Here is a 13,246-nt window from a genome sequence, read left to right as displayed (position 1 = left end):
TGGGGAATCCTGTAGAAGAGTGGGAGGAAGGAGTCAAAGAGCCAGAGGAGTCAAGGACACCAAGTGAAAACCGTCAGAATCAACTAAACCTGGGCTCTAGGGGCCCACAGGGTCTGAACTGCTAACCAGAGAGTGTGCATGTGCCGGAGCTAGGCCTTCTACAAGTATGTAACAGTTATGTAGCTGGGTTTTCATGTAGGACTCCTAACAGCAGGAGCGGGGGCTGACTACATTGCCTGCCTCTGGATACCTTTCCCCAAGCTGGGCTGCCTTGTCTAGGCTCAGCAGAAGAACATGCTCCTGCTCAAAGGATGGCTAAGTGTCCCGTCCCACGCACCCAAAGGTAAACTGTGGATCATTTCTTTCTTTTAGTAAAATAGGGCTGCATTATCTTGAATATATGTTTGCTTGTTTTACTGTGACTTGATATGCCAAGGCTGGTTGATATCCATGGATGGCCTGCCTTTTTCTGAGGAGAAAGGGAGGAGGGGGCGGGGAGGAGGTGAAGAGAGGAGGGGAAGCTGAGATCTGGATGGAAAGTAAATAAATGACCTAATTTTAAAAGTACATAAGATAACACCTTTGCTGACTCTGAAGTTGCACTGTTCATCTTTAAAATGGGAACAATAAACTTAACAACCTCCTAAGAGTAATGTTCTAAAATCTAAGCTGTATAAGAGCATCTTATAAAATCTATAGCAATATTTCTAAAAACTATATTTGACCTATACTACACAAATTTACTAAAGAGCCCTGATTTACTTCATTGGATGTCTTATGTTACCAAATGATTATTCTTTCCCTATATTGAGTGAATCATTTAACATCACATAACAGGAGTTCTTTAGACTATTTTAATATTTTGTAATTTATTTTTCATGAGAAAATCTATACAAATCAGCACTTCATTTAATGGAGTTTTCATAAACGTCTTTTCCTGAGTTTTGAGCCAGACATGACCTTAACAATATCACACTCTTTCTCTGAGAAAGGAGCTGTAGCAATCCTGCAAGGCCTATCTCCCTTTGTCTCCATTCCATCTTACAGGGTAAGAGGCAATACTTCTGAGAACACCCTCTTAGTGTTTGCAGAAGGGCTCTGCCTTGTCTGGAGGCTAGCTTGCTGTTTTGTCCCCTAGTGGCTTACAGTGAGGTGAAGCTGCCACCTAAGGCAGCTCTGTACAAATTCCCGACAGTTTACACTTCCTTAGGGTCCTGAAAAATGGGAAATGGGAGCATGGCCAGAGTGGAGGCCTATCTACCACTGTTACCTCCAAGCCAAATGAAGTAGAGACACTTTTAATATCCTTTGAGAGGCACATATTGTGAGTTTTCAGTGACCTTGAGCATTGCTCGTTAAGTAGAAGGACAGACAGATCAGTGATGGTGGTTAGAAGTAGGTATTACTAACTGGGACTATCCATTCTTAGTAGTATTGTTTACAGGAAGGCTTAACTGAACACTCAGGGACAGACTAGATTTGAGTGGAGCAGAAAAGGAAAAGGAAATAACCACAATAAAAAGCTTCCAGAGGTCACTTCAGTTTTGCTGAAGAGAAACCATCCTTTGCACGACTGAGTCCCACACTGCCAGTCCCAATCCCATTTAGTTCTTGAGCTGGAGCAATGCTGAGCACACCTGGGTGAGAAGGTGAGCTGTGCGGGCAGGAAGTTAGCCTCCGCCACACCTCTAGCATGAAAAGCCACCAGAACACAAAGCTCTTCTCTTCAGAACTATCTTGTGCTCTTCTGAAGAATTTCTTTTCTGTAGAATATTTCCATGTTCCCTCAGAGAATAACACACAATAACACACCACAATGGGTGGCCCACCACGTAAGGTTATGCAGAAGTAGGTGTCTACATTTCACTAAGTAAGCTATTAGGTCATGTTCAGGAACCAGTCAGTCATCCAAAACAGCACTTGGTCTTACCAGGATGAGGCAGACAAAGCGGAAAAGGGACACCACTGACCTCAGAGGCTGCGATTTCGGTGAAGGTGTTCAGTGCCTGCTCCACACTGGACTTCTGCTTGGTGGCCATTAAGCAGCAGTTTTCCATAATGCGGAGTTGCAAGCGGCCCTGGACAGTCTGAGGCTTCAGTTCCTTAAGGAGCTTTTCTGCTGTCCTCACTGCTAACTGCACAGACTCCTGCTTCTCAGGGGAAGTGCTGTGGACAGGAAGGATAAACAGCATGTGTCTGTCCCTCAAGGCAGCAGCTCCTTTTTATCATTCATTAAAGGCTTCCTGGTGAGGATCAGTGTTCTCATGCTTCCAATACCAAGGATGTGGTGTAAGTGAATCTTAACCAAAATCAGTATGTCCTCAGTAAGACACCATTAAATCCCAAGTCACGGTAAAATGAAAAGTAGACAATATCTCTACATGGTGAACATGTTAACGTTAGCTAATATTTTACTAGAATTAAAAATATACTCTTCATAGGCTAGTATAGGTGATGTCCTGGGTTCAGTGCCTAGCTCCACAAAAAAGAAGAAAAATTCTAAGGAGACTCATGATACTGTCCAATAGTGTTCAATGCTTAGACCAGACAAGAGACAAGGAAAGAGAAGAAAGGGGCCAGATGCTGCATGATCTCCTTCAGTGCATGTCTCTTCTGTATATGGTGTATATAACTTCCAATTTTGCAAGACTGAGAGTCAGAAAGTAGAATCATTTCTCAAAGATCACAAATAGAAAACTTCCATTTGAGTCTAAGTCTATCAAACATACAAAATCTCTTTCCTTTATTTTGTTACACCAGACACTTAGAGAGGAAACTACATGTGATATAAGATAGCAAATTTCAGGCATAGTAAAAATTCAAATATTTGATAGCAAGTTCCCTACAGTGCAGAGTGATAGATGTCCCCATGGAGCTAGAGTTATAGGCAGTTGTGAGCCAACCAATGTGGGTACTAAGCAATCTCAGATCCGCTCTTCTTAACCACTGGGTCATCTGGCACAGGCCCTAGTGATTTTAATCTTACTGCAAACACCTTTTGATCTTGCCATATTCTCTGTTGAAAGGTAGCCACTGCTTGTTACACACCATTTGTGTGTATGCTTTGGCTTCCATGATTGTACAATTTGATTTTCATTTTTGACCTTGAGACCTCTAGCCTTAGCATGCCCCAAATCTAGTCTGTTTCCTGTGGTTACATATAACAACTTGCAAAGAGGCTTTTCACACAGATCCAACTCTTTCAGGTGTCTCCCATTTATCTCTATGCATACTAGCAGCTCCTCCCCTGAGTTCTAGTTTGTATTTCCAAGTATTTAGTTGAAGTGGCCAAAGGTATAAAATAGTATATTATCTTAACCTTCCTAAAACACACGGTCATTTCTCTACTTGAGTTTCACTGGCCTCGCTAATCCAATCTTGAGGTTTGTTCTTCCTTGTTCCCCTCCCCTCCTTGCACCATCGGCTGACAGCTATGCACTGCAAGCCTGTGCCCTCCTGCAGCACGGAACATGAGCACCCTTTCAGATCACTATTTGGGGTGTGGCAACTGAATGGCCTCAGAGCGGCTTGCATTAAAAATGGATCACATGCTAATGAAAGGCAATCACTGCCCTGTTACACACCCTTTGAATCTTGATCTATGCTCACTTCTTCTGGGAGAGGAACAACAGACACAGCTTGAGGGGATGGCACCATTTTCCAGCAGTAACCCACAGAGAACACTGAAGAACTGTGGGGTCTGCTAGCACTTTATCTGTGCCTTGTTCTATCTTTTCTGGTCATCGCCTCAGATAAGGGACTCTGAGCTTACTTCACAATGCTGTTGCAGAAAGCCAGTGAGAGTTATGTATAAAGAACAGATCACCAGGCAGTGGTGGCACATGCCTTTAATCCCAGCACTTGTGAGGCAGAGGCAGGCAGATCTGAGTTCGAGGCCAGCCTGGTCTACAGAGTGAGTTCCAGGACAGCCAGTGCTGCACAGAGAAACCCTGTCTCGAAAAACCATAAAAGAGCAGAGCATAGGGCTGGCATAAAGCTACTTTGTTGTATTAGGTTGGCACTCTTACCCTTGATTTCATTTTGGTTTTGTGTGGCTGTGCATGTGTGTATTCGTACATTTTGCATGTGCTCAGTTGGAAGCCTAAGGCTGACATCAGGAACATTCTTCAATCACTCTACTGTATTTATTAAGGTAGGTTTTCTTACGCCCAGAGTTTACCTATACAGCTGTCTACCAAGTCACCTTGCTGTGCAGATCCTCTGTCTCTGGCCACTGAGTGACAGACCAGCCACCAAGCCCACAAAACATTTATGTAGTCTCGGAGATTTGAACTCAAGTACTCATACTTGTGGGACAAGCACTCTGTCTACTGAGGCATCTCCCAAGTGTCGGCCATTGCTAATATTATGTGGATAGTCTGTATTATGCTTTTCAGACTCTGCAATTTATTTTATTTTTGACAGAGCAATTAGGGAAATGCCTTTGTAATCCATTTATTATGATTTAGGAAATGGAAAACATTTCATGCCTAATTGTTTTAGTTATTTTTTTATTGTTGTGATAAAACACCATGGCCAGGACAACTTAAAAAATAAGCTGTTTAATTTGGCTTATGTTTTTCAGAGTGTTAAAGTCTGCGATGACACAGCAAAGGAAAGCTGAGACCTCACATATTGCTTCACAACCACAGGGCCGAGAAAGAGCTCTGGGACTCTCCCAGGCCTTTTAAAATCACAAAGCTCCGCCTGAGTGACGAACTTCCTCCAGCAAGGCCAGACCTTATAACCCTTCCTGTACTGGCTAATTCTGTGTCAAATTGACACAGCTGGAGTTATCACAGAGAAAGGAGCTTCATTTGGGGAAGTGCCTCCATGAGATCCAGTTGTGGGGCACTTTCTCAATTAGTGATCAAGCAGGGAGGGCCCCTTTTGGGTGGGACCATCTCTGGGCTGGTAGTCTTGGGTTCTATAAAAGAGCAGGCTGAGCAAGCCCAGGGGAAGCAAGCCAGTAAAGAACATCCCTCCATAGCTTCTGCATCAGCTCCTGCTTCCTGACTTGCTTGAGTTCCAGTGTTGACTTCCTTTGGTGATGAACAGCAATGTGGAAGTGTAAGCTGAATAAACCCTTTCCTCCCCAGCTTGCTTCTTGGTCATGATGTTTTGTCCAGGAATAGAAACCCTGACTAAGACACTTCCCAAACAGCTCTACCAACTGGGGAGCAAAGATTCAAATCTGTGAGTCTCTGGAAGCTACTCGTGTTCACACAAGCACACTGAGATGGAGGGTCATTAGTCTCTCTGTGTATATTAAGCATAAATATATAGTCATACAATATTCAATCCATCTTTCCCTCAGCATTATGCTAGAAGGTGACTTTCTTGTGCTTTCCTGTGTATTTTCCCCAATGTATGTTTTAAAAACGGTTCCTAAAGAACTGTGTAAAATGCTACTCACCCCAGGTCTCCATTCAGGTTTTCAAACACTTCACCTCCAATAGTTTCATTGTCTGGATTTAGGCAGATTTCTATCATATTATAAAGTGCATTCTGACCCCAGTCACTATCTTTCCGAGCTTTATTAAAATGTCGAAGGGCATCATTTGGTTCTCCAGTATACCTTATTGATTGAAAAAAATTCAATCACTAATTACAAATTTTATACTAAATTATAACATGTTTCATAAATAAAGCAATTAAAACACTTCAAAGTGCAGTTTTTAAAAATATGATAAAAAGCCTTTTCTACTTTCTGCATGAGGGGAGAAAATCATTATAATGTAGGATTTATTTGCCAACAGATTTACCAAAAATGTAATCCTTTACAGTACTGAAATCCTGGCTCCAATTTTGTTCTGGAATTGTGTTTCTCAGCCATCAAGAAAAATCTTGGAACATCCTCAAGTTTCCCACATCTTCTCAGGAGATCAATCAAACGGGACAAAGTCATAAAATTATCTAGAAAGAAGCAAAACTTCAGGTATAGATCACATGTTAAAACTTTGTTCTGATGGTTCCTCTTCTTCTTCATTAATGTACAGCTTACTTCAAATGAAACAGATATGAACAAAGGACTATTTCATGTGTAATTCATTCCTAAGGAAGTGTACAGCCTGGATCATCTGTGAAATGATGCCTGCTTCACTGGGGCAGCTACTGTGGGAGAGAACACAGTCCAGGCACATCTGATGACTTTTCAATTTTCCTAGAGCCAAGCCTTCTAGAAATGCTTTTCATCTAAGGCATCTAGACTCTGAAATCCAGGAAGATTGATTGACAGCTGTTCCTGAGATGCTTTTCATACTTACTGCAGATGAAGGATGATGGACTGTGCCTGAGGTAAGCTATCACAAGTTTTATTCCAGAGCTTGTTTAACATGTGTGAATGCTAAAGACTAGACTTGGCTGACCGTCCTGCAGCCTCAGGAGTTTAATCTTCTTGCATCTTTTTCCTACAGACAACAACACGTCCAGTTCTCTGGCTCCACTGTAACTTTCTTCTGAGTTCCTGCTAGTTTTCCCTTATTAGTAACGTACTTGGATTCGAGCATGATTTTAATAACGATTCATGAACACCAAAAGAAGAAAAAAAATGTACAGAATCATGTGTGGAAAAGAAAAACGACCCATTCAAGAGATGAGTAAAGTCACGCATGCATGACTAATAGCCAACTATTTGTAAATGAAATTTGGCTGACACTTAGGGTTTTGATTCAACACTAAATAATAAATACTTAATTGTTATTAAGTGGCCTTTAATGCTTTGATTTTTGACAGCTGGCCTAAAGACTATCACATGAATAGTTAATTTCTCTGGGAGTTTGTTTTTAGCTCTTAGGGCTCTTGTGTTTCAATATCATAGAACTCATAGAGAATTTGTTAAAATTCTTACACATACTACTGTGAGGACTAACTTGGTGTGAATTCAGAGGATTAAAGTATCTTCATGAGCAAACAAACATAGCCCTAATTTCAGAACAATTTATTCTCCACTCTAAGTTTTAAAAATGAAGACACTGTATTACCTGATGTATCAGTACATTATGAGGCCCTGCCTAGAGCAACAAATAAGGACTCAGGGAGACATTTGTGCAAATATTCACAGTAGTGTTATTCACAATAATCAGGATGGGGCGGGGAACTACCCATACATCTATTATAGAGGACGGCTGAATGTGATATATGCACATATAAAACATTAGTGACTTGAAAATGTAAGCAAACTCTAACATGACAACGGGATGAACTCTGAAGACTATGCTAGGTAACTTAGGCTGGACACATGGCCAAATGCTGCGGGATATCCCATCAGCCACCTGGACTTGCTGAATCATAGAAGCAGAAAGTAAATGTTAAGAGGTGGAAGGGAACTGAGGTGCAGAGTTAGTTTAGAAGTGTTGCATAAGGTTTGGGATGGATGGATAACCACGACTTGCACAACAATGTCAACATACCTAATGCCACTGAACTGTATGCTTAGAGATGGGTCATATGGTAATTTTTATGTTATACATTTTATTAGAATTAAAAAATTAGGAAAAGAACTTTGGAAGGTTTGCTGCTATTCAGTTATATAAGTGAAAACAACCAAATCCTTTGCTCTCTCTCAACCTAATTTTGAGTCTGTATATTTTGTTTGTTTATTCTGCCTTTTAGTATCGCTACAAGGAAAGGGAATTCAAAATTGGCCTTGTCTTTTATCACTGTGAAGACAAGTACACTATCTGTATGTAAAAAACCACTCATTTTTCTTAAAATGATTGTAATATCAATCATTTCTAAGGATACACTTCAGTGGCATTGGGTATGTTCACATTGTTGTGTAAGCTGTGGTTATCCATTCATCCATCCATCCCAGAGCTTATGTAACCTTTCTAAACTGAAACTCTGCACCTTAGTCCCTTCCACCTCTTTCCATTTTGCTCTCTGCTTCTATGATTCTTATGATGTCCAGGTGGCTGACGGGATATCCCACGGCATTTGGCCATGTGTCCGGCTTGTCTTCAGAGTTCATCCCGTTGTCATGTTAAGAGTTTGCTTACATTTTCAAGTCATTAATGTTTTATATGTGTGTATATCACATTCAGCCATCCTCTGTAATTGACATATGGGTAGTTCTATGCCCCTTCAATGAAATCAAATGAAGGCATGAACGTGATTTATAAACTCCCAGTGTGATTAGCTGCACTTACACCTTTAAGTCTTTAGACAGTAGGCTGCATAATCCACCATAAAGCCAAAGAGGCTAAAAGTACAGCTGAACTAAGCAAGGACTCAATATTAAAGTATTTGGCCAAAATTTTTGTATGTTATTGCAAATATGTGAGGCATATTTTGAAATATCTATATTCAACACTGTGAAGACAGTTTCTTGAAAAATTCCATCTAGTACTGATGAAATATGTTCATCATTAGTTCAAGGCAATAACGATCACAGAGAGACTACATTGTCTTTTCATTACCCATGACATTTGGAGAATGAAGTGTTTTCGTTTTTGAAAATGGCAATATATCATATGGTAAAAAATAGCTGCTACAGTCTTATTGATAGGCAGATATCACAAGACATAGTTCTAATATGCACACATTTACCAATAAAAAGCAAAGATCCTTAGCCACACAGGAACAGGAGTGACAACCAATACAGATTACACTTTGTTGTCCCTTTTGTTTCTGCCCAAGGGGTGCTTGGGAGATGCGGAGTCCAGGAGTCCAGTACTGCAGAAATACAAAGCAGCAGAGAGGCCAGAGGTGCTTTCCTCAAAGAGCTGACCTTTGAGCAGCGCCTGGGATGGGGCCAGACACTGCCAGGCTGACAGAAGTATTCCCAGTAGCTGATAGCATGCACACAAGCAAGCAGGGTGCAGCCCTGGGTGCATGGCAACCTCAATGCTACTGAAGAACAGGAAGCGAAATGAAGATATAAGCAGAGGGCTAACCAGGCCATGGCATTATTAAGATCAAGCTACAACCTTAGGCTTCACTCTGAAGTGTGAACCTACTTTGAGCAAAGGGATAGCTTGTGGGTTTGAATACTGATCTGATGCCATGATCTCCAGCAGCAGCACGTGCCCAGGGCTGGAAGCACAGGTGAGCTGACAAGGGGATTAACTGTGGCAGTGGGTCAGAAGAAGATGACAGACTGACGGAGCTATTTAGCAACTAAGCAGACAGAACTAGAGTACTTGTTAATTAATTAATACAAAAAGGAGAAAACTCAACATGATTGGAAAAATTTGAGACAAGGTACAATATGTTGAGAGCAGATATAACTGGAAATTTCAAGTACAAATAAAATTGGACAGTGCACTTCTTTTCTTAAAGATTTTTTAACCGTGTGTTTGTGTGTACACAAGGCAGGCATCTTCCAGGACAGAGGCATTAGATTTTCTTACAGGTGGTTAGCTATGTGACCTGGGTTTCTGGGAACCAAATGTCCTTAACAACTACATCACTACTCTAGCTCCTAACCAGTACATTCCTAAAATAAGCTAAATAAAGCCACAATTTAAGTTATGCTACTGGACATGATCAATGATGCACATATAAAATCACCGTATGTTTTAGAAGAAATGACACAAAATAAATGGGTAGATAAGTAGGTAAAGGCCTATCAGGAATAAAACATACATTATGAGAGAAAAGGGTCATGGGCACAAAATTTTAACTAAACTGTAGCAAGTTTAAGAACTGACAACAGTCCTCTCATTGATTACTGGATGACTGATACAAGCAATGTATTCTCTAATGAATTCACTCATTCAAACTTTCTTTGCAAATTTCCTTCTCTTTTCTCAAATTTCCAATACTCTCTCAACAGTCCCTGTTCTCTGAAAACCTCACTGCTACCTGAGTAGAAAGACATGAGCAGCCAGAAGAGAGCTCTGCTGCCTGTCTACTCTGTCACCTGCAGATCCAGTCAATCAATAATCATTGATTCTGCACTATGTGACTGGCCTGTGTCTATCAGGGATTTAAAAGGAGCACGCTATTACTGACTTTGAAAAGTACACAGTAACAGAGAAGACAAATATATAGATGGTATATATTCATGTGTGTATTAGCAAATACTCTTAAGTAACAAAGAGCTATTTTTGGCAGTGTGATATATGGGTTAGGGTGATCAGCTCATCCCACTTTCACTTGGAAATTTTTTTAGCATGGACCATTCTGGATCTAGGACCTTTGTAGTCCTGGGCCAAGCAGAAAGCAAGGTCCTCAATGCAACCTCAAGGGCAGTATATTTTAGAATACATGGTGAGAAAGAAGGAAGACAAAATATGTTACAGGCAAGATTGGAAGAAAATCTGCACCAAGCCTCGGGGGTGTGGATTCATGTCTTTCAGTACTGCTGAAGCACAATGTCCTTACATTGAAATTATGAATAGATTTTTAAAAAGACACATAAGTAGGGTACAGAGTGTTATCTCACAGCTCTAAAACCCATGTAAAATTGTAAGAAGTGATGGCATAAGCCCACAAGCCCAGTGCTAGGGAGACAGAGAGGAGGATGCCTAGCCCTACCGGCCTGTCATGTTAGCCTGATCCATGAGGTCCCACCTGTTCCATGAGTTGAAACACTGCGTCTTAAAGAGGTGGGCAGTTTATTGAGACTAATTCTCAGTGTTGTCCTCTGGTATCCATAACATCTCCTCCCCCACCATTCCCCATTTTTTCTGACACACACAAGCATTAAAAGTCACATTTTAAAAATCATGAAAGTAAAAATGGTGCTGTCTGAGGGAGGAAGGGTATTAGGGTGACGGGGAAGGACAGAAGAGGTTAATAGAATGAGAATGATGAATTCACACTGTATTCATATAAAAATGGCATAATGAAACCTCTTACTTCACACAATTAATATATACTTGTAGAAAAAAAAAGAAAAAAGCATACTTGTATACAAAAACTCCAAAGCAGCAGGTGGACTAACTCAATCAACAATCAGCTGTTTGCAAGAAATGCCGCTCCTGAGTAATGGAAACCTATGTGAGAGAAAACCCACGTGACACAAGAGAGCTTCTCTCCCAGAAACTCTAACATGTGAGGGCAAGGTGGTCAAGGACAGCTTAAACCTACTCATGATGGAAGAAAAGTCTGTACTTTAAAGAATCCATAGGAAGAAAGACTAGATCATTCCTCCTTAAGAAACAGGAACAGTGAGATAGAATAAAAACCCAGTTTGATATGGGAAATTGAAATGAGGGCGAACAATGATGGCCTGGGCAAAGTGTGTAGGAGAACATGATGTAATTTGTGTCTGTGAGTTCTCACTGCAGGGCTCTGTGCTGATCAAGGAAACTGATACCAGAGAGAAGAAACCACAGAGTCAAGCTCTTTGGTGGCCATGGGGCTGTGTACAGTGCACACAGGGAAAAGCCAGAGGCAAGAGGAATCAGACGTAGAAAGGATGAGGTTGAAGTGTAGTGTTGAGGCCTGGGAATGGGGGACTCTCTCAATTTGGTGTGTAAGGATTCAGGTGAGGGGAAGGGAGGTGGCAGCGGTGCTAGAAGTCTGAGGAGATAGCTGGAGTGCTGAAGTCACTGAAGTAACACAGGGGATTGCAGGCCAGTCCATGCAGGCTGCGCTCACAGTTCACCAAGGGATCAATAGACAGTGGGGTTCTTTCCTGAAAATCACTTGAACGACTTAGACCCAATTGTAGCATTAGCAGAGTCGGAGTCAATCCACTGCTCCTTCCCCAAGATAAAAAAGCAAAACAAACCCAGCCTAAGGAGACAAGATGATTAGATCTGAGGAATTAGTCAGTGTGGATGTACCTGGTTTCCGGTCTAAAAGCTGCTGCAGGTGATACACTGCCTGTTCATAGTCTTGCTTTCTGAACATGAGGTCGGCCATCAACTGTAAAGATAGGCAGGCTCTAAAAACAGCACTGTACATTTCTACAAAGTATATTCTTTTACACTTGATCTTAGCCAAAAGGCCGAGAAGCGATAAGTATATTCTTTTAATGAAGATTTAGCACTACAATAATATTTATGAAAAACAGTGAGGGATGGAAATTTATAAAAGTTAATCAAGCATGCAAATCGGACGCTCTGCTCACAATTTTCAGCCCCAAATGTTTCAAGTAGTGGCGTAAAAACAAATGTGAAGGCCTGCAGAGACAGCTGAGTGTTTACAAGAGTGCACTGCTCTTGCAGGGGACCCAAGTTCAACTCCCAGCACCCACATGGGGCAGCTCACAAGCACTTGTAACTCCAGCTCTAGAGAGACGCCATGCCTCTGAACTAGGGCGCTGCACTGAGGCGCACACCGCTAGTCCCTTTACACATACACACATACATACAAATGAGGAACATAGTCTTTAGAAACCATATGAGAGGTGCTTAGTATTCCATTGTGCGACTCTAGAGACACCAAAGTGACCGTGAAAGGGATGAAAATAAGCTTAAGTCCTACATATCTTAAATGTAAAACATGGAAGAGCTGCTGGGATTTTCCCGTGTGTTTTAAAGCAAGATGCCTTTTGGTCTACTTAGTTGTAATGGTGAGCTTAAATGAGCTGTGTGCAATGTCACCCGAACAAGATATTTAAAAGCTGAAAGAAGCTTCAACCCATGTAGGAAAAACAACACCACCACCACCAACAAAAAAAAAAACAAAACCAAAAAAATAAACAAAAACAAAACTGTGAAACAGGCCATCGAGAGTGGCACAGTGACACAATGAGGCTTTGTCCTTGCTCCCCAAGAGTCCAGAAGTTCTGCTGACCTTAGTCCAGAGTGTCTGTGTAAGCATGTCAAAGCTAGGATTTACCAAACCATGTGAAGGCCGACCACAGAACTACACCTGTCCCACGCACTCCTTGGGCAGAAACAAAAGAAAGCAAGGTGCTATCTGGACTTGTTATCTCTCCTGTTCCTACATGGCTAATGATCTTTGCTTTTTATTGGTAGACGTGCCCATGATAGAAACATGCTATTCTTCCAAAAGCCAGTAAGAGCAAGACCTCATCATCTAGTAACAGTTCTATGGATAAAATGTGAACATGCCTCACAGAAAATAAAACTCAACTGCCTGTGCAGCAGAGGACTATAGACTGACCATGGTGGCAGGTTCATTGTCCTGGTCCCTCTGGAGAAGCAGCGCACAGTGTCGCAGGGAGGCGTCAAGGTCTTCTTGGGCCAGGTATAACTGCGCCAGTTCCAACATTATCTAGGCAGCAAAATCAAGAGTAGTTATAAACTGGCTTCAAAATAAAATGAGCAAATGTTTACATGACATTAACCTTCATTTGTCTGAAAGTTACCGCAATAAAAGTGCC

At 41.4% G+C, this 13,246-nt stretch overlaps 1 protein-coding gene across 2 annotated transcripts in view; it reads right to left on the bottom strand.

Moving 5' to 3' along the window:
• Positions 1–13,246, bottom strand: part of Ttc21b (tetratricopeptide repeat domain 21B) — a 75,756-nt gene that overhangs the window by 11,154 nt on the left and 51,356 nt on the right. For both annotated transcript variants that reach the window (XM_021155663.2, XM_085834820.1), the window contains exons 21-25: positions 13,027–13,137; positions 11,739–11,820; positions 5,766–5,916; positions 5,417–5,578; positions 1,971–2,166 (exon numbers count right to left, since the gene is read on the bottom strand). In XM_021155663.2, coding sequence (XP_021011322.1) covers positions 1,971–2,166; positions 5,417–5,578; positions 5,766–5,916; positions 11,739–11,820; positions 13,027–13,137 — 702 coding nt within the window. The remainder of the gene's footprint in view (positions 1–1,970; positions 2,167–5,416; positions 5,579–5,765; positions 5,917–11,738; positions 11,821–13,026; positions 13,138–13,246) is intronic.

The sequence above is a fragment of the Mus caroli genome, unplaced genomic scaffold, assembly GCF_978045245.1.
Source record: "Mus caroli unplaced genomic scaffold, Mus_caroli_1 scaffold_2, whole genome shotgun sequence".
Classification (NCBI taxonomy): Eukaryota; Metazoa; Chordata; class Mammalia; order Rodentia; family Muridae; genus Mus; species Mus caroli.
This window is presented reverse-complemented; position numbering and strand designations above follow the sequence as displayed.